The sequence below is a fragment of the Epargyreus clarus genome, unplaced genomic scaffold, assembly GCF_041222505.1.
Source record: "Epargyreus clarus isolate Ecla_fem2 unplaced genomic scaffold, WU_Ecla_fem_2.2 ptg000024l, whole genome shotgun sequence".
Classification (NCBI taxonomy): Eukaryota; Metazoa; Arthropoda; class Insecta; order Lepidoptera; family Hesperiidae; genus Epargyreus; species Epargyreus clarus.
Window position 1 is genome coordinate 11299877 of NW_027332231.1, and position 22346 is coordinate 11322222.

Genomic DNA, 22346 nt, shown 5'->3' on the forward strand with positions numbered 1-22346 from the left:
AGGTGCAGTGGTTTAACACAGAAGAACAAACAAAATGTGAAAACTGATTGCAGTTCTACATCCGTCTAGATAAGATATAAGATACGAGTCCACCTGATGGTAAGTAGTCACTGTAATGAATGGACATCTGTATTCAACTACCTGAGTTTGGCAACAGATACCTTTATTATAATATAGGAGTAGCAGACGAGCATGTAGTCCACCTGATGGTAAGTGGCTACTGCCGCCCATGGACATCTGTAATCAACCCCAGATAGGACCAGAAATTCCTACCTGAGGTCGGCAACAGATGCGCCGCTACCCCTGAGGACTAAGCTGGAAAGCCTCGGAAAAGTATGTCTCTCGTACCACACCCTTCAAAACGGAACACAGCAGCGCTTAACACTGCTGTTATTAGGCAGAAATAGGTGTGGCGGTGGTGCCGCCGGAGCCGAACCTCAAAGGGTTCTACCACCTTTATACCTCGTGTAACTCTCCCTTAACACACCCAGACAATACAGCAGCGTAAAACACTGCTGTTAAAGATACAAATAGGTATAACGGTGGTTTGTTCGGAGTCTAGACACATAGGGCTTAATACCTTTTAAACCTTTCCATTTGGTATAATCACACTCTCGTCCACAATAAAAAATGGAAGAGATTACACGTAAAGCTGCATTAAATATTTACAGACATGTAACGGGTCAGGCACGGCACATGGCAGACAATACGCCATCATCTTAAGAGACAATGTTTTCGTACAGAGAACATATAATATCTTCCATAACACAACCGGGCAGTCACGGACCGTGCCTACCACAGATCTGTACTGTCGTGCCTACCAATCTATACTAATATTATAAAGTGGAAAACTTTGTTTCTTTGTTTGATTGTAATGAATAGGCTCAAAAACTACTGGACCGATTTTAAAAATTCTTTCACCATTCGAAAGCTACATTATCCACGAGTAACATAGGCTATATTTTATATGAAATATATTTGATAAATAGATTTTGAGGCGGTACAAATTTTCCGGGTCAGCTAGTATATTATATACCTATAGAAAAATATGATTTTGTCTGACAACACGTTCAATAGTTGTAGATATAATTCGGGCCTAAAAATTCCATGTAACATGGTAAGGACTGACGCGATCATGACGTCATCATTACCAATAATGACGTTATTGTTCAATAGCTGTTATCGAGCCGATAAATAAGAAGAACGTCACGCCTTGTTTTACGACAGGGTGACAATTCGATTAACACTAAAATACTCGCCACTGGGTGAAATGTACCCAACCATTTTAATAAACATGTTAATTTAAGTTGAAGGACGTTTTATTGTCCGACTGCAGATGCAATTCGATACACATATTTGCTGTTTAATAACACTTTTAAGCACTGCTGTGTTCTGGTTTCTAGTTTGAAGGGTGTGGCAATTGAAAGGGCCTCCGAGACGCACTTATACGGAGCCCAATTGCATCGCATCTGTGGCTACCTTCAGATAGAAGTCCTCAGGAGAACACATTACATGTTCAATAACGACAGTCATTCAATGCATTTGCTATTTCTATATGTAAAAACGTGATGCCTACTTGTAAAAAAATGGTACAATATGATTAACACTTCAATCGCTACAGGGTAAAGTATACCGAACGATTTATTTTAAGCATTTTTAGTTTTAATTTGATTGTTTATTATCATGTTATGTATAGAGTTTAATAAGGAAAGTTCAATATATTCAAGTACATTTAAAAGAGTAATTATTTTAAATATAGGTAAATGGTTTCGTATGAAGTTTTATTACATAAAAACATGTTATTCATTATTATCAACATTAACTGAATTATTGCGAGCCTTTTTACAAGCTTAGATATTCATAGAAATAATACCACGAGGACTGTATACTTATAGGTACTTTATTTTCATAACCAAGGCTTAGGTTATAATCAACACATTGCACAAGTGCGGGTTGGTACTTGGTAGATTCCACACATTTTTCAGAATATTACTCGTATCAATAACGTGCAGGCATTACCACATGATATTTTCCTTCATCCATCCACCCTTTTCCGCTCCAACGGATACCGTGTCCTTTAAATTCCAGCGGTTTTCCGCCTAGTTCAAGTCATCGGTCCACCTGATCGGGGGGCGACTTGAGCTCCATTTGTCTAAACGTGGTCGTCACTCGAGGACCCTTCTTTCCCATCGATTATTATCAGTTCACCATTATAGCAATTGGTAATGTCTCTCGGAATTAAAAAAAATACATATCAGTGACTTATTACTCGACTAAGAACCCGCATAAAAGCATTTCACTCCATTTCATACTAAGATCATAGGATTAAGTTCAATTGTACAAGTTTATCTCAATCCTACTTCAATTTCAACTCCAAATCTCATTATATCTTTTATTATAATAAGTCGTAATATTTACCAAACTCTACCATTTTAAGTACATTTAAATGACCAGTATACAAAACAAGTTCTACTAGTTCTTTATACTTATTGTCTTTATTACAAAAAATAATAAAAAAACGTAATTACTGGCTGCTAATTATGCTAATATCATTTGTATAATAAGTATTCATAATACGACATACATTAGTAAGTGCTGAATGAAATATCGTATTTAAATTTACGATTTAACTTTTATAAATCGTGTAGCTAATAAGTATGTACCTACTATTCTTAATCATTGCATAAATCACTCTTACTTAAAAGTATGAGTGCAAGAAGAGTATGAAGAAGCAAATGACCATGCAGTCCAGCTGATGGTAAGTGGTCAGTGCCTTAAACAACTGTAATCAACCCCAAATAGGATTAGACTCCTACCTGAAGTCGGCTTCCCATGCGTTGCTACCTTGAAAACTAAATTGGAATGCACCGTATGCCTTAGTTCACCTTTCAAACCAGAACTTAGGAGCACAAAAAACAAGTCCTGCAACCATCGTTCTACCATTAAAATAAAGTCGATTTTAACAGTATATTACTATAGGTACATGAAAAATAAACGAAATTGTGAACAGCCAAACTAAAGTAGAGTTCAAAAGAATAAAATTCCACTATTTATATTCTTACAAGAATAAAATGCAAGTTTTCGACGTCTAAAATAACTCACCACGCATAGTCCGAACATCTGTTTCAATTGACTGACTCTATAGAGTCCATCGGCTAACCGGAACAAAAACAGAATAACTCCATTGAGTAATGCCTCGGCAATAAATATATCAAAACTGTGTAGTTATTTTACATCACAACGCAATATTATGCGCCGAATACGCGATGTGGTACGGAATTACTAACATTCTTAACCATTAAATATAGCCACAAATATTATGCAAATACCAATCGTGAATAGTGCAATTGTCACACCGTTTAATTTCATACGATATCGATATTATACATCGCGTAACAGCAGTAATGAGCAATTAACGTAGAATTTAACCTCAATGTCAATGTATTGTTCGAGATAACCTAAAAAGTTAAGTTGAACACTAGTTGCAAACGAGTTCACTAACCGTCTTCACTTCGCTGTTGGAGGATTTCGCCGTCGACATCGCCTTGATCATCCTGCTAGAGTTGTCTAGAAGACACTTTTGAATACTCATTTCTCCGTCTAACTGCACACAATATTACATTATTTCGAACTGTAACACGTCACTTAACACACAATCGCTCACAAACGCAACCCATACGGATTGTTCGGGAACACAAAATCACATTTTAGTTGAAAAAGCGAACTCGCGTTTTAAGTTATATCCATTGATTTGACGTAAGAAAGTTTTGGCGCGGCGTTGCGACGCGTGCACACACGGCCACGAGCGGAACCCGACTGGCTGGCATAGGTGACCGCGGGTCGGCGATAGATGACGTTACCGCCCCCTGCTTGCTCTGAACAAAGAACGCAGAGCGCGGGTTAAACCCTGGCCGCACCTCGCAGATCCCGTATTGTACACAGAAATCATAAAATCTTTTGTAAGCTTTGAGCGAGCACTTGAAAAATTGAAGACTCACATCACTAAATTCCTCCGTCAAAGTTTTTGTATTTTTTCATTTCAGATTTTGGATAAACGCAGGATAAACATAGACTTTTTTGAATCATTTTTTCACAACCCATGTACCGCGGTTGCAATGGGGTCACCATGCCGTGCGTGCCGTGACTTCGTGCCATGGCAGTAGGTTCCGGCTTCAATCCTTGGCCAGACAGATCCCTGAATATAAATTTCTGTTCTGGGCCGTTAGTCCATGGCATCTACGATACCCTAAAAATCCGATTTAGAAAACGTATTTTTTATAAGTAAAACTTAATTATAAGGAAACACTATTAAGATTACCAAAAAGATTCAACAACAAAAATACGACAACTTAAATAACAACAAAGCCCGTCGTCACTTCCAAAATATGGACGAAACCAATGATTATTTTTAAATCCGTTTGGAAACAAAACAAACACACAAATTGGGAGTAAAATACACACACATACGTACATATAGCTAATAAGTACGCTCAAATAACATTACCCTCCATTAACCAGTAAAAAGGCAATGATATGGTCTTCTTCGGAGTCTGTAACTATTATGTATTTTGAGATTATCCCACTTCTGACTTTAATACAATAAAACTATTTCTTGGTCCAATTTACAACTGTTATTATTCCCGCGTAAAATAAAACTCACACGCCAAAAGCGTTCTTTTTCTTTTTTTTTATGGTAATCCATACAATCGTGTAACGCATACAGCCTATTATACATTATTGACTATACATATAAATGTGCATTTTTTTTATAAAAATAACACATCATGAAAATAACACAAATAATTAAAATAATACTATAATTCAATAATTTGAATATATTTCTATCAGTATACATTCTAATAATATGGAAAACTAGAGAACTGATAAGTGTTTCGCATATAGATTATAGAATATATTAGTCATACGAACCTCAAGACGCAGTTGATTACTTACGAACGCAATCGAGTTTTGATACGTATGTCAATACAGTTTCGATTATATTCAATACATAATGGCAGCTGAGCACGTAAGATCTTGATACAGTACAGTTAGGTATTAAGTATTTATAGGGGAAAAAACTATGCTGAAACATTTCTAGTCTAGTGTTGACATAGGCTGTTTCGATTAAAAAAACGCTTCTACACTCACAGCCCCACACTAGGATTCCCTCGGTTCTGGGTGCCATGGACACACATAGACAAATACACAAACACCCAGACCCACAAACAGAAATCTAAATCCATCATTTAGATGTCTGACTGGCCGGGGATTTAACCCGAGACCCACTGCGCATCAGACCGTTATGGTGACCGCTCCGCCACGCGGGTCGTCAAATAAAAAGAATTTGTCCAAAGGACAGCCGTGCATATTGATCAATACGTATGTAATATAAGAAAATACATATAGGTAATATATTTTTACTTATAATTGAAGGTAGTAGAACCCTCTGTGGGTTGACTCCGGCTGCAACACCGCCACACCTATTTCTGTCTAATAACAGCAGTGTTAAGAGCTGCTGTATCCCGGTTTGAAGGGTGTGATAAGGGAGACATACTTTCCCGGGTCATTCCAGCTAAGCGACACATCTGTGACCTCAAGGGTAAATCTAATATTATCTACTACTCCTATATTACGAAAAAAGAATTTACAAACGAACATCTCATCCACTTGGTGGTAAGTGGTTACTTCCGCCCATGGATATGTCGAATCAACCCCAGATAAGATTAGAGATCTACTTGAGATTGGCCACAGATGCGTTTCTTATCAGGACTGTTGCCCTCAAACTTACTGTTACTTCAAACTAGAACACAGCAGCGCATAACACTACTGTTATAAAGCAGATATAGGTGTGACGGTGGTGCCACTACAAAGAGTTCTTTCACTTTGTAATTTTAAAAGCACACCTAATTCCTTCACGAAAGATATAACAATTTCTCTGCAAAAAACTTTAAGATAACTAGTTTGTAGAGCAAATTAACCTGTTACATATTTCTGTAAGAGTTTAATATAAAATGTTTTTAACGCGACTCTACCATAAACCAACATTTCTTCTACGCGCATAAATAATATTTAAATTGCAATATTCTCTAGAGTAGAGCTTGGTAGAGACTAGACATTATTCATGAGATAAAGGTAGAGTGTGTGTACATATGTGGGTAACACGTGTTATTACTAAAACGACTTAGTTTATGCATTAGTTTGTAGTTCAAGGGATTAATATTAACTCTCTTTTTTAATAGTCTCATGAGAGAAAATGTGAGTTTAGCTATTTAGTAGCTTAGACTGCGATTAACTTGTGCTAGAACCCTTTGTGGTTCGACTCCGGCGGCACCACCGCCACACCTATTTCTGCCACATAACAGCAGTGTTAAGCGCTGTTGTATTATGGTTTGAAGCGTGTGGTAAGGGAGACATACTTTTTCGAGGCATTCCAGCTTAGTCTTCAACGGTAGAAGCATCTGTGGCCGAACTCAGTTAGGAATATAATACTGTCTGGGACTGATTACAGTTATCTATAGACGGCAATAGAAACTTACCATCAGGTGGTGCATGCTCGTCTGCTACTCCTATATTATAAAAAAAGAAAAAAACAAAAAAAACATAAAACAAAATTACGCTAAATATACAAAAGCTACATTGAAATAATTCCCTTATTTTTTAGTAAGCCACATTTTATACTAGAGTTAACGACGTTAATCTTTTAACGGCCATATTGAAAACAAGTGACCTTAATTCTCTATCGTAACAGGACAATAGGTCTCGGCCTAAGGCTTTCACGCTACAGCCTATTAATAACTTCCCGTATAATTGAGGAAACCTGTTAGCCTATGTTGAAGTTTAAATCAAATTTCTATTAAACAATATAATGGAACAGGCCGTATTTAGGACATGAAGTTTATGTTTTAATTATTACTATCTTATACTTATATAAACATAAGATATATAATCTAGATAAAAGTGGGTATGGATGGCCTAATTCAAACTATTTCTAAACAAAAGCGAAATAGTTCAATGTACTTTCGGTGCCGATTTTGATAAAAATTATAGTATACAACAAAAGTAACTTAAAAACATATATTTACATAGAGTTTGTGGTCGCATCGAAGGAGTTCATTTTGCAAAAAAAATCCTAAATTATTGTACTTTCATTGGTATCCATAAATCCAAACATGTATGCTAAATTCACGCTCAATCGGTTGGGGATAACTTACCCTTATTTATACTTAATCTATCCTAATTTAGGTTACCAAAAATCGAAAGAAGATAATTTCCAATATCTAATAATTGTAAAATTTCAATCTTTCGTACGCAAAACATTGCATATTGTATACCTACGTAGCAAATAACCTATCCATTGACTATTCCTATCAAATCACAGTAAACAGATGTACAGTCGAATCAAGCAACACGTGTGAAGAACAGTGATAAATGATTTATGGACGTCAAAGCGATGATAAATCTGTAGTAACGAGGTAGTATCTACACAGCGGTTCTCAACCTATGGGTTTGGATCGAGTGAATAAAATTGTAACGGTTAAAAAAAAGGAGTTGATTTGACTTGACAAGCAGTGCTGGCGGTTCTGGAGGAGTGGTTATACTCAAATTACGGAAATTATTAAATCAGTTAAAAAATATCGGCAGTTTTTTGTGCCACCCTTTACGAAATGTTACTTCTGTCCCTACAAACACATACTTAGTTTACATTTTTATATATAGGTATAACATAGGAGTCGCAGACGAGCATGCGTTTCACCTGATGGTAAGTGGCTACTGCTGCCTGATAATGTTAGATTCCTACCTGAGTTCGGCCACAGTGCGCCGCTTCCCCTGAGGCCTAAGTTGGAACACCTCGGAGAAGTATGTCTCCCTTACCATAACCTTAAAACCAGAACACAGCAGCGCTTGTTCTGGTGCGCAGCATCTGTGGCCGACCTCAGGTAGGAATATCTAATCCTATCTGGGGTTGATTACAGATGTCCATGGGCGGCAGTAGCCACTTACCATCAGGTTGCCTACATGCTCGTCTGCTACTCCTATATTAAAAAAAAAACGAAAATAAAAAAATATACGTAGATATTTGGGATTACATATAAGGAATTTAATATGAAATATTAATAATGATAGCAACTAGAATTTTAGCATCCCTCTGAAGCACAGAGGCCCCCAAGGAGTTAAGCCAAGCATTCAACATGTTAAACATGACCTTCAAACACCCCTTGTTTGAAGATACGATGTACAAAAGCCGCTACTAATTGCAAAGATGTGAATAGTAAATCTTGTTAGACTTAAGTTTGAGCAACGCTGGCTGGTTATTATAATCTAGACGCCATTGTTTACGTACCGTTAGCTCGCAAGTTACAACGAAGGTTATTATGAAGGTGGTGCTACAAATTGTATGTTTTGTTATTAAACTTCCTGGTGGTAAGTGGCCAGCATTAGTTAATTGTAGGTATCAGGCGTTACTTTGTGGAAATCCATGCTACCAAGTTAGCATTAAAACTACTGCGCAATCCGCTACTCATATGTATGATGGTATATATATATATTTATTTTTTATTATATAGGAGTAGCAGACGAGCATACAGTCCACCTGATGGTACGTGGCTACTGCCACCGATGGGCATCTGTAATCAACCCCAGATAGGATTAGATATTTCTACCTGAGGTCAGCCACAGACGCGCCGCTACCCCTGAGGATTAAGTTGGAACGCCTCGGAAAAGTATGTCTCCTGTACCATACCCTTCAAAACGGAACGCAGCAGCGCCTAACACTGCCGTAATAAGGCAGAAATAGGTGTGGCGGTGGTGCCGCCGGAGTCGAACCACAAAGGGTTCTACCACCTTCAAACATATTTTAAACCATATAGTATGTACCACCCTCCCACAAATGATCCGTGCAGATGCAAAAAAATATACACCATTATACATACCACCACCAACACGAGTTTCGCTCCAAAACGGAGCATCATCAGGGTAATCGTCTTGGCGAGCATTTTTTTTTAAATTTTTTAAGCGATCGTATATCTATGAGAAAGTGTGAGTAAGTATGGCTTAATTTTAGATTCCAAACTTAAATAAGCCGAATTATGTTGATAGCAAGACTGAGCATGTAAGAATATAAGCCCCTTTCCAAGTCTACTATCATCAATTGCCACATGATTCCTCTCAGAGCGAGAAAGATTAGGACATACCTGTTGATTGGTAACCTTCATATATTATATTTGGGAACACTTATTATATACATACACACATTTGTTCGAAAACCATAACCATACACAGTCGGGGATAATATTTTTCTGGTGTATGTATGTCTCTATATATGTATGTAAGTATTTATGTTTCATTCTTTGGCACACCCTGCAGCCCAAATGACTTTACGGATTATAAATATACAAAAAACTAAAACAAACGCTTTTGTGATAAAATCAACTAAAAAGTAGAAAAGTATTTTATTTCATTCTTTCATACATGCAGGGTAAGATAAGGATGTATGTTGATCTCTTTCTACTGAAAAACGGAGTTACTCACTGACAAACATACAAGTGAAGCTAATATAAAGTGTGTAATAATTACGATGTATCGTTTCATTCGTCTAGGAGGAATGCTGAACATAGGCTACACTTTAAAGAAATCAGATTTTCCTTAATGTAAAATTCTCGTGTCACAATGTTAGTTACCGTACTCCTCCGAAACGGCTTTACCAATTTTCACCAAATTTTATATGCATATTCAGTAAGCCAGAATCGGTTAATATCTATGTTTCATATCCATAAGTGATAAGGGTTGTTCACCCTTAACATTTTTTTATTTATATGGCAACACAAGGTTTGCCGGGTCAGCTAGTGTTCTTATAATAATTCTTAAGTTTTAAAGAGCTCTCAGTCCTAGGTTTTTTTACGATATTTTCCTTCACCGTAAAATCATGTGACAAATAACTAAATAATAAAATACACACCTACTTTTACAAAAATATTTAATCAGCATTAAGTTTAAAGAAATAACTGAACTTCAAAAGTAACTTTCTTACCGCACGTAGTTCCACAAGTACACAGAACCTTATTAAGGTCTTTATAAGTAGGGATGGTATGGAGATTTCGGATTAAGATACGGATATCCGATGGATATAGGATAAATATTATACTATAGATAGATATATAGAATAGATAGATCGACGGTGATAGGACCCTTTGTGGTTCGACTCCGGTGGCACCACCGCCACACCTATTTCTACCTAATAACAGAGTGTTAGGCGCTGATGTGTTCCGTTTTGAAGGTAAGGGAGACATACTTTTCCTGTTGCGCATCTGTGGCCGACCTCAGGTATGAATATCTAATCCTATCTGGGGTTGATTACAGATGTCCATGGGCGGCAGTAGCCACTTACCATCAGGTGGACTGCATGCTCGTCTGCTCCTATATTACAACAAGAAAAAGGTAGGCCACAGATGCTGACCCCTGAGGACTCAGCTGGAACGCCTCGGAAACGTATGTCTATCTTACCACACCCTTCAAACCGGAACACAGCAGCGCTTAACTGCTGTTATTAGGTAGAAATAGGTGTGATGGTGGTGCCGCTGGAATCGAACCACAAAGGGTTCACCACCTTAGAATTATTATTCGGTTACAGATTTTTAAGTAATTGTAAAATTAATTAAAATACAATTATGTAATAATTTGACTTTATTTGTAATTAAGAAACGGCGCAAATACTGTGTCGGATCTTTCGAAAACCTGATATTAATTAATAAATTATTAATATTTGAGCTCTACCCCTAACCGAAATTATATGGAACATTTCTTTCGGATTTTGTTACGTTTTCGGATATATTTTTTTTATAACATAGAAGTAGCAGACGAGCATGCAGTCCACCTGATGGTAAGTGGCTACTGCCGCCCATGGACATCTGTAATCAACCCCAGATAGTATTAGATATTCCTACCTGAGGTTGGCCACAGATGCGCCGCTACCCCTGAGGACTAAGCTGGAACGCCTCGGATAAGTATGTCTCCCTTACCACACCCGTCAAAACGGAACACAGCAGCAGCCTGCACGGACGGACAGCAACAGCGCCTAACACTGCTGTTATTAGGCAGAAATAGGTGTGGCGGTGGTGCCGCCGGAGTCGAACCACAAAGGGTTCTACCACCTTCAATATATTTTTATTTCGGATATACGAGTTCCACGACATCCCTAATTTTAAGATAAACAAAATGGTTGATTTTCTCGAATGGAAATAAGCTGTGGATCTAATTCCAACTGGCGAAGTTGGTGTCATAAGATAAATAATAATGAAGATTGGATATTCGAAGTTAGAAATAATCATATTTTCAGAAACTTTTCGTTGGGGGGGTACGCTTTGTGAAACGTGCATTTCAACGTAAGATCTGAAAAGTTAAGCAACATCAGTGCGATCAGGATTTGGATGGGTGACCACTGGTGGTCAACTTTTATGGACACTTTATAATTAACGAGCGTCTAAACGTAGGATCTGAAAAGTTAAGCAACATCGGGCATGGTCGAGAGTTGGATGGGTTACCACTGGTGGCTAATATTCATGGACACTTCATGAAACGTGCATCGTAATGTGAGACCTGAAAAGTTAAGCAACATCAGTGCGATCAGGATTTGGATGGGTGACCACTTGTGGTCAACTTTTATGGACACTTTATAATTAACGAGCATCTTAACGTAAGATCTGAAAAGTTAAGCAACATCGGGCGTGGTCGAGTTGGATGGGTGACCACTGGTGGCTAACTTTCATGGACACTTCAAAATTTACGATCATCTTAACGTAAGATCTGAAAAGTTAAGCAATATCGGGCGTGGTCGAGAGTTGGATGGGTGACCATTGGTGGCTAACTTTCACGGACACTTCATAATTAACGATCATCTTAATGTAAGATCTGAAAAATTAAGCAACATCGGGCGTGGTCGAGAGTTGGATGGGTGACCACAAATGGGTCTTTCATGCCCACTAGTATTTTGCGGCACGCTAAGCTGTTGTTCTCGATTGTTATCATTGGATAACAGGCAATCACTAAACTTTGACGGAGTTCCCCATTTATGGGCAAACATTGAGTCATTTTAGACAAAATAAGCATTTTTTTATAATATAGGAGTAGCAGACGAGCATGCAGTCCGCCTGATGGTAAGTGGCTACTGCCGCCCATGGACATCTGTAATCAACCCCAGACAGGATTAGATATTCCTACTTGGGGTCGGCCACAGATGCGCCGCTACCCCTGAGGACTAAGCTGGAACGCCTCGGAAAAGTATGTATCAATTACCACACCCTCCAAAACGGTACACAGCAGCGCCTAGCACTGCTGTTATTAGGCCGAAATAGGTGTGGCGGTGGTGCCGCCGGAGTTGAACCACAAAGGGTTCTACCACCATAAAAACATATTTTCACAATATTATTTTTCACTTTTAAAGCATGTCAATGATGCCTAATATGCACATAACTTCGGGAATTAAAATCTTGTCTATGATTTGAACGTTGGACCTCTTGACTTAGAAGCATTATTCCATGCTACTCAGCCAGGTATTACAATTAAACTTGACGAAAACAAAAACCGCATATACATTCGTCATTCATATAAATAGATGCGCAAAACAGCTGTATCAAACGTATTCAATTACACCTCTTATGTTTATCATAATAATATAATATGTAATATCTAGTTATGGTATGCGTAATCTGATTTTATCGCAAAAGTGGCTAAATGACGGGCGCCATACCACTAACTCTTAATTAAAGTTTCTTGTTAAATTATGTACAAATAAATATAACCAATTGTCGTTGTTATATAAAATATTCTGTTCTTAAGCTCGTAATGTTCTTATTTGCGCGATTAAAATAAATACAAATAGAAAAACAAATATAAAACATTTCTTCTTTAATAGTACATTACAATACGAGGACGAAAAATTTTTTTCTGACAAGTGTGAGTTTGCAGGCCGAGCCGCAGGCGAGGACTGCAATCACACGAGTCAGAAAAACATTTTTCGTCCGCGTGTTGTATAAAATTTTATATTACGGGGTCGGAAATGGGGGTTTTGCGCACGCGAAGCGTGCGTAAAACGTCAATTTACGCACGCCGTGATATAAAAGTCTTTTTAAAAAGTAGTCAACCAATTTATTTGTGAGATTTTGTTGTTAAGACAAAGGACTTTACTTTTTAGGATTCCGTACCCAAAGGGTCCTTTGTCCGTCCGTCTCTCATAGGGATCTGTATTTTGAGGCGCAATAGATGGACATTTGAAACTTTAAATGTATTTTTCAATGTTCATAATGTACCCTTAAACTACTAAAATAGTTGGTACAAATAAATAAATTAATTAATTAAAGAAAATACTAATAATTGGTCTTTACCAATTATTAGTATTTTTTCGCACATGGCGGATTCTTTAATCCGCCATGTGTGAATTCGATTCGAACTTGGCCAATGTAATTAAAATAATTTATCGGCGTTAAAACTTTCTTCTGAATCTGTATCTATGTAGAAGGTACTTAAAAGCAGTAAACTTGAATGTACGATTTGATACATTTTCTTCACTATATAACATCCTACAATAGATTAGTAAAGATACTTCGCCGTCTTGAAATTGAATGAAGCCACAAACGGCTTATTAATAAGTTATTTTTTTGAATTCTTTACAAATAAAAACAATTTAGAGAAAATTTACGAATAAATAACTAATACTGCGCAATTTACAAAATAAATAAATAATTATTTCAAATATTTTAGCGACATTTTGGCATGGAGACGTGGCAAAACTTTTTTACGCAACTATTTCAATTCTCAAAACTGGGTACATTTTCTTGTTAGGAGTGAGTAATCTTTACTGATCTATGCAACCTACGTAACAACTCGTGATATACCTACACATAACGTAATATTTACGTAACGTATCTACGTATAAACACACATAATTATTAATGGCGGATAATTCATTGTTTAATAAAATTACTTTTATTACGCCTTACGTGGTGCGCATTTTGTTAACTATAAAATTAGTCTTCGTGTTAGTTAAACTATTTTAGAGAGACATTTTAACGTAACGATAAGATGATCTCAGTTTACTTACAAAAGATAAGATAAGATAGCTATCTTTCAAAGTTTCAACACTTGAAAATTAAATAACCCTACATAGGTTGTTCATTATGCACTTATAAAAACCTGATGCAAGTTTTGAACTCGCATCAGGTTTTTGGGGTGACTCTGGTGGCATCACCGTCACACCTATTTCAGCCTAATAACAGCAGTGGTTAGCGCTGCTGTTGTTTGAAGCGGTGTATCTATGGCCGACCTCAGGTAGGAATATCTAATCCTATCTGGAGTTGATTACGGATGTCCATGGGCGACAGTGGCCACTATCAGGTGGACTGCATGTTAGTTAGCTACTTTGATGTTCGTATATGTGGCAAAGATATAGGAGCTTACTTGTAGAATAAAATGTTGAATTTAACCGTTATCCCACAAAGAATATATCAGTGCCTTCTTACTGAAATCCCAAAAACTAAGAATTTAGAATGCGACATGGCCGCAAGGGTAATTCAGTTCAAAATTAAAGTGACCGCCAGAATGGCTGATCACTACCCTATATTTTACATCGAAATAATTACTAAAAATTGCTACCTAGTTGCTACTAATCGTTAGATAATTGCTACCTTCGATTAAAAAAAAAATTAACTACTTTTTAAGGTGACCGGCCATTCTGACATCAGTGTCGCCGGTCACCTATCCAGTGAGAAGAAACTTACCTTTTTCTGTCAATAGCTGACACAACTCAAAGAATCTTTAGCAGGTAATCGTTACCACTATGGAAATAGCAGATACTAGCGCCATCTATATTACATAAGATAAATATTTCCATTCATACTTATCAAGCCAGGTACAAATTAAGACATATACAAAAGAAAATAGTTCACTAATATGGCACGAGATGGCGTTGTAATGCTATAAATTTAATAGTTAATTCAAAGCTTGTTAACCAGATGTCACTATTTCTAGCCAAAACGTAGTAACTACACGCGTGGAAGATCACAGTTAAAGATCAAATTATTCACAAGTATGACACGAGATGGCGTTGTAATGCTAGAAATTTAATAGTTAGTTCAGAGCGTGTAAACTAGATGTCACTATTTTAAACTAAAATGTAAACGACACGCGTGGACGGAGTGTTGTATTGTTTTGGTTTGGTTACTCTGTCGTCAGCTGTTATCGAGAATGATATCGAGATATCAGTTCCTATTAAAGTCTAGTAACGGTATCTCGTGTGTTGGTAAGAAAATTTATTTTATAATAAAACCAACGTAGCATTATTAAATGACTTGTATGGTAACTTATTTTAATCATTAATGTTGTTTTTTCAGCAAATATGAGTCGCCGTACACCAAACCCGGCCAAAGCGCTCATTAGAGATCAAGTAGCTGAGAAAATTGCAGCTTTATCTACAGAAGAGAAGAAGCGACAGTCAAAAATAGTTTATGATAAAGTAAGTTATGTTTCATTTATTGGTATATTTAGGTATTTCATTTAAGTTCTGTAAAAAACGTAGGTATTTATATACACGTTTTTTGTTGTTTTTAACAATGTTGATAAATTGACCATTTATTTAGGATAACATGAAGTTAAAAATAAGTTTATCAAACTATTGCGTCTCGCTTTTTTATACACGCTGTTCAACTGACTTAACATTGTAACTTAGAAATTTGACCGAATTTCTAAGAATTTCGGCAGTTTATATTATAGTAATTCACCCGTTGGTCCTAATTGGAACCTATTTATAAATTTTCCATCTTTTTATTTTTACAATAAAAGTATTTAAAATTTTGTATTATATTTTAAAGTTTTATTTTTACATTTTTTTTATAGTATTGTATTTGTTTTTATTTTTACAAAAATAAAAATAAAAAACGGTTGATATATAAATAACTAGTTTTTGCCCGCGGCTTCGCCCGCGTTTAAAAGAAAATAATATAACATACTAACATACATAAAACTGAAAATTCGTACCTTCAACTTTGCTAAAGATCATCACTTGATCAAACGCATAGTTTACGATTAAATCCTTACTAATATCGATTAAAATAATCGATGGTTTGGGTTCAAAAGATCGATTCTCCGATTAATCAAACTTAGATCGCCATCCCTAGTTCCCGTGGGATTTCCGGGATAAAAACTATTCTATGTCCTTTCTCGGGTCTCAGACTATCTTTGTACAAAATTTAATTAAAATCGGTTCAGTGGTTTGGGCTTGAGGAAGAGACAACCAGACAGACAGACAGACAGAGTTAATTTCGGATTTATGTGTCAAATTTATGTGTGAAAATGTGTCAACTATTTTGTCTTCAATTATTTTAAGTGTAAAAGATAAAAAATAATTAAGTAACTGTTTGTCTATAAGTATAAACGTCTTCATATGTCTATACCTAAGTCTATAAGTATACTTAAATAAGTAAGATAATTTTGTTACGTTTACTGAGAAAATTGTACTTAGAAACATATTCGTTTCTTAGCAAATAGGTACTTAAGAGGTCTGTCTGTACCTACAACTGATATCCAGCATAATAACGAGACGATTATATAATAGTAATATATCACTCACATGATCCACATACGAATGAACTGGGTATAATTATAATCGACTTAAACTAATGTTTATAAACATTGATGTTAATCTTTTACGATTAAATAAATAACAATTTGTGATGAGTAGAATGAGTACTATGAATTAGAGAAAATTAAGAGACAGGAGACTTATATAACGCATTCCAGCCTTTTTTTTTTCTTTTTTTTTTGTCGAGTGCGACGCCGGGTTATGTGGGATTTTTACCGCACTAAAACCCCTCGGTGGCCGTCCTCTGCGCTGCGTTGAGGGCTCCGGGATCTCCAAAGGAACGCAACCGGATTCCTCTTAGCGCGTTGCCCCGTCGGGCTCCGCCCAGGTGAGCTTCGCTCGCCACACCATCTGGTGTATACGACGGTATGCGACCACACATACTGTCGTCCTTCCCGGGGCCGCTGGCCGGGCGGTTCGAGCTCCCACTCCGCCCGCAACCCCGGAAGCCCCCTTTTAGTCGCCTCTTACGACAGGCAGGGGATACCGTAGCCCTATTCTAGTCCCGGAACTACAGGGACAAACGCATTCCAGCCTAGTTCTCAGTAGCAGCAGCGCAGGTATCGCCGACCTCAGGTCGAATCTAATCTTATCCGGGGTTGATGATACATGTCCCTGGGCTGCAGTAGCCACTTACCATCAGGTAGATAAAAAAAGGTAAGTAGTTATAAAGTATAGGTTAGTATAGGTTAGGTAGATATAATGATTCTTAGGAATGGCAAAGCGTCTTTGATAGGCTTCAGTTGGAATTTGTTCTTTATTATTGCTTAAAAACAAAACTACAATCTATTTATTAATACGAAACGATTTCTACTAACTAATGGAACTAATATGAGCAATATTGCGGAAAAGTTTAACTAAACCATCAGACTTAATACCGAATGCTTACCATGCACCTACATTGAGTACCTACCATGCAATTTAATTTGCAAAGAGGATAAGTTTTCAATACCAGTCTGAGATAAATTAATCTTTAATAAATGTTTTATTTTACTGGGAATACAATTCGCGTGTGCGGTACAATACCGTAAGACTAATTAAATATTGGAAAAAAATAACGTTAAAGTAAATTATGAAGGATTTATAAAACCTATTGTTTCTTACGCGTTTCCGTACCTCAAAGGACACCCTAAGCCGTAAGTTCCGGATTTTATCATTGGATAAGAGTCCATCTTTACACGATTAACTTTAAATCTTGTCGAAGGCCTCATGCGCGGGTTAGGAACCGAAACGGCTACACCACTAAACCACTCCAACATAGCATTTGATTCAAAGGTACTTTCAACCTGTTGTTCCAAATCCTATATAATAATGGGTAACCATTGGCCCGCGGGTCGGATGAGGCCCGCCTCTTATTAAAGTCCGGCCCGATGAACTTATAAGAATTGAGAAGATAACAAAATTTCATATACGAAAGAAAAACTTTTTATTTTTGTTTAGATAAAATATTTAACGGGTACTCACGATTTATGGGGATTAATTTCTTTAATGCTGATATTGCGACACAGTTGCACGGATGGTCACGATTGAAATTGAAGGTGGTAGAACCCTTTGTGGTTCGGCTCCGGTGGCACCCCCGCCACACCTATTTCTACCTAATATCAGCAGCGTTAGGCGCTGTTGTGTTCCGTTTTGAAGGGTGTGGTAAGGGAGACAGACTTTTCCGAGGCGTTCCAGCTTAGTCCTCAGGGGTAGCGGCGCATCTGTGGCCGACCTCGGGTAGGAATAATTCATCCTATCTGGGGTTGATTACAGATGCCCATGGGCGGCAGTAGCCACTTACCATCAGGTGGACTGCATGCTCGTCTGCTACCCTTATATTATATGAAAATGTCTCATTCTTTGTCAAGACAGCCCATACGGCTTGGAAGTCAGCGTATGCATATTGCAACGCGTACTCACGATATATGCTGGTTAATTTATTTAATGCTGATATTGCGACAAAGTTGGACGGATCATGGTCACAACGAAACCGCGGTGGCGGGTAGAAACCATTAACGTACTAGCGGTATATTAATCTATCTACCCTACGTTTAGTTCGCTTTTATTTTATAGTTAGCTTATAAAATTATATATTATTCAGTTTCGTTCTTAGTCGATGTATTTCCTGGACAGTCAAATTATACTAACGTTAGGGGTAGCAAATTTAATGGGGCGGCGAAAACCTTTTTCATGCAACTATTTTCAAGCGTACCTCGAACACTACCTATGCCTGTTGGTTATATATATTATTGTTGTACGTATAATTTGTATTACTGTTATATTGCCCACCTGCCATGGACTGCCTACTTGGTACTACCGGCTCGCAATTTCGTTAATACTCTTAAAATCTCAAGTTTAAAGTATACCCATACCCATACTCGTTCCAGATGATCAACCACCCCTACTACAAATCAGCGAAACGCATCTCCCTCTTCATGAGCACAGACCAGGAGGTGGACACAGGTCCCATGATCGCGCACATCAAAGCCAGGGGAGGGTCCGCCTTCGTGCCCCAGTACGCTGGCGGCAAAATGAGGATGCTGAAGCTGGAGACTGGAGATGAAGACAACATGCCGTTGACTAGACACGGGATAGCTCAGCATTCGAAGGAGCAGCAAAGAGAAGATGCATTGGATCAGGGTTTGTGATCTTCACTCTATGATAACATAATTCTACAGTCTTTACAAACCCTTGATGCAGTTAAAATACCCAGACTTAGAAAAGATAGCTACTTATTTAGATATCTGCCTTTTTCTTTTTTTATAATATAGGAGTAGTAGACGAGCATGCAGTGCAGTCCACCTCATGGTAAGTGGCTACTGCCGCCCATGGACATCTGTAATCAACCCTAGATAGAATTAGATATTCCTATCTGAGGTCGGCCACAGATGCGCCGCTATCCCTGAGAACTAAGCTGGAAAGCCTCGGTAAAGTATGCCTCCATTACCACTCCCTTCAAAACGGAACACAGCAGCGCCTAACACTGCTGTTATTAGGCAGAAATAGGTGTGGCGGTGGTGCCGCCGGAGTCGAACCACAAAAACTGCCTTCCGAGAAGATTATAATGGGAAGATAGTTCACCTCTACCTTAATACTGCGACTCTATCCTTAGTAACTTTTTATTTTTCTTTCAACCATAACATCAGAAGTTATTAATACTTTACAGGATTTTTCTTTCAGTCTTAATTTTAATCTAGAAGTTAATAAATACACACGTAATCTTAAATATGGAGGTCTGGTTAATGTTTCACAAAGAATCTGATGAGATTCTGATTAAAATTTCAACTCTTAAAATGGAAAATTGACCCACATTGGGTTCTTATGGATGAAGTCAAAGGAAGAAGCTATCAAGACTCTCCCATTTAACTAATCAATCCTAACGATCTACACCAATTAATTCTAGGTCTTGACCTGATCATCGCCCCAGGAGTGGCGTTTACTAGGAACGGTGGAAGAGTTGGGCATGGTGGTGGATACTATGACAAATACATCGCAAATCTTAGGGAGAATCCTGAAACTGCTCCTAAGGTAAATCTACTGAAAAATTTGACCATCAATAAACCTCCATCGTTCATTTCCTTTATCGTGTTTACCACACACAAAGAAACTACTCCCAAGGTAAATGTACTGAAAAAATTGACCATCAATAAACCTCCACGGTTACATTTGTGTGTAAAGTTAGCCATGAACACACATTACTAGCAGGGAATCGAACCCGGATCAATGTATCTGATTTGTGTGGTGATGGACCTGGTCGTAATTTTTAATACTCGATCTGTCAGTTTTTCAAAATATTATTTTCAACAAACGCTCCCTTGTTACAACTTGGTAAATACTAAATAAGTAGTTTTAGAAATTGAAAAAAGTAATAATACCTATAACTATTTTCAGATCCTGGCAGTAGCTTTCTCGTGTCAAGTCCTAGACGAAGTTCCTATGGATGAGCTGGACCAAAGAATTGACGGAGTTATATTTGCAGAAGAATGAATATTTTACAATTAATACTATAAATTGACTAAGTAGCAAAATAGACTCCTAGTATTCACTGATATATATTTATGAGTTATGAATACACAACAATAAATAATGAATGACAGATGACAAGACGAATAATATTATAAAAGTATATGACACGTGGCATCGATTTTATTTTACAGATTACTTGAAAGTCTTGTATTAGGAGTCTATTTTGCTACTTTATCTATGTGTAAATATAATCGGTTTTTTTTTATTTTAAATTTGTGACATCGAATAAAAACAAGAACATATTTTATTAAATTTATAAGAAACGGTTTTTAATTTAAGAAAATGAAATGAGAATATACAAAAATAAGAATAATAAAATACAATGTCAATAATATAATATTTTATTTCAAATTACACACATTATAGTGCCTCACAATTTACTTATTTATAAATATCACTTAAAATCCAAGTTGAAAAATGTTTTTTACTATTTTGAATACCAAAAGACAGTTAAAGAAAAAATATATTAAGAAATTGAATCAGTAATTAAATATTACCGTTTAGTTTTCTTTTTTATTTATATTATTCCAAAGTCACTTAGGTATATTATTTGTCAAAAAATATCACTAATTACTCTTTCCAACTTGGATTATTCATATAAAACTGTTATTGGTACAAAAATAATAATGCACAACTTTACATACATACTGTAATAATGTCAAAGTCATAACAAATACACAATCCAAAAATGTCGCCAGGACAATATAATTATAAAAAAATTAAATTCATTTGTTATAGAAACAGTTCTATTTTTATTTTTGAAAGTAGTGGTTAGAGCCAAGTTCTGTTATTCGTAAGTACAATTTACTTGAGAGTTTTTACGAGATACGAAAAAATATTTTTGGATTTGGTCAAATTTGAAATAACATAAGCAATATAGTACAGTTTCAATTGTTTATAATTAGATGTATTTAATAATGTTAAACAAAATATTATTATAATTGACTAAATATGGCTAAAACTGACCCAATTCTATATGGTCTATATAAGAAAACAGTTTGATTGCATTCCACTATCAAATTGTTTAAAATCCACTAAAACTAAAGAATATAGGTACTCGAATCATCAAAAATAAAGATAATTGTTAGTTACTAAATCTAAACTAGACTAAATAATTCGGTTTAATGTTTTTAATACTGGATTAATATTAAAATACTTCGTAGAATCATTATATACCACAGTATATACCCCAGATAGATAGTATGAAATTATAATGCAATGTGTAGGTTGCTTACTTGCCGACTACAGACGAGTTTGCACGAGAATAATGTTTTAAATAACTTTATATTTTTATGAATAAATATCAAGAATCCGGAGAGTATTTACCAACCGAGAATCTGCCCGGGCAAAGAGGAGATCCTCGAGTCCCGAAATTCCATGCCCACCGCCCTTATATTAACACTGCCTCAGCATATGAGAGTCCCGGAGGGTATGACATCCCACTTCAAGAGAATGGGTATGTAAATAACTTATTCGGTACTCATCACGAATCTTATTCTACGAGGCGTTTTTCAGCGCAAATCAATGAATTAAGTACTCGGCGTTTAGGTTGGTCATTGTTCGGCGAGTTACTCAGCAATTTAGCAAGTATCTAAAAATTACATTACATTGTCACATGTGTTTCGTTAAAGATGGCGCCACACGGTACTGAATAATAATCAGTTGTTATTTTTTATTGAAAAGTAAAATAATGGCGGGAACTTAGTTGCCA

The 22346-nt window shown here is 36.7% G+C and overlaps 2 protein-coding genes across 2 annotated transcripts in view; one reads left to right on the top strand and one right to left on the bottom strand.

Moving 5' to 3' along the window:
- The window catches only part of Trpm (transient receptor potential cation channel, subfamily M), a 308502-nt gene extending 304702 nt beyond the window's left edge, over positions 1–3800 (bottom strand). Inside the window, exon 1 of the mRNA XM_073086226.1 lies at positions 3503–3800. Coding sequence (XP_072942327.1) covers positions 3503–3592 — 90 coding nt within the window. The 5' untranslated portion in view covers positions 3593–3800. The remainder of the gene's footprint in view (positions 1–3502) is intronic.
- An 11386-nt stretch (positions 3801–15186) lies between these two features.
- Mthfs (methenyltetrahydrofolate synthetase) lies at positions 15187–21109 on the top strand. Its single transcript, XM_073086225.1, has 5 exons — positions 15187–15289; positions 15381–15502; positions 18997–19249; positions 20013–20137; positions 20501–21109. Exons 1-5 carry the CDS (start codon positions 15235–15237, stop codon positions 20594–20596), a joined length of 651 nt encoding a protein of 216 aa, XP_072942326.1. The 5' UTR covers positions 15187–15234; the 3' UTR covers positions 20597–21109.
- The last annotated feature ends 1237 nt before the right edge of the window (positions 21110–22346 follow it).

Coding starts and splice junctions, on each gene's coding strand:
- Mthfs (XM_073086225.1), top strand. CDS start 15,235: ATGATATCGAGATATCAGTTCCTATTAAAGTCTAGTAACGGTATCTCG. Junction 15,503..18,996: donor CAAAAATAGTTTATGATAAA/GTAAGTTATGTT, acceptor TACTCGTTCCAG/ATGATCAACCACCCCTACTA. Junction 19,250..20,012: donor AGAAGATGCATTGGATCAGG/GTTTGTGATCTT, acceptor AATTAATTCTAG/GTCTTGACCTGATCATCGCC.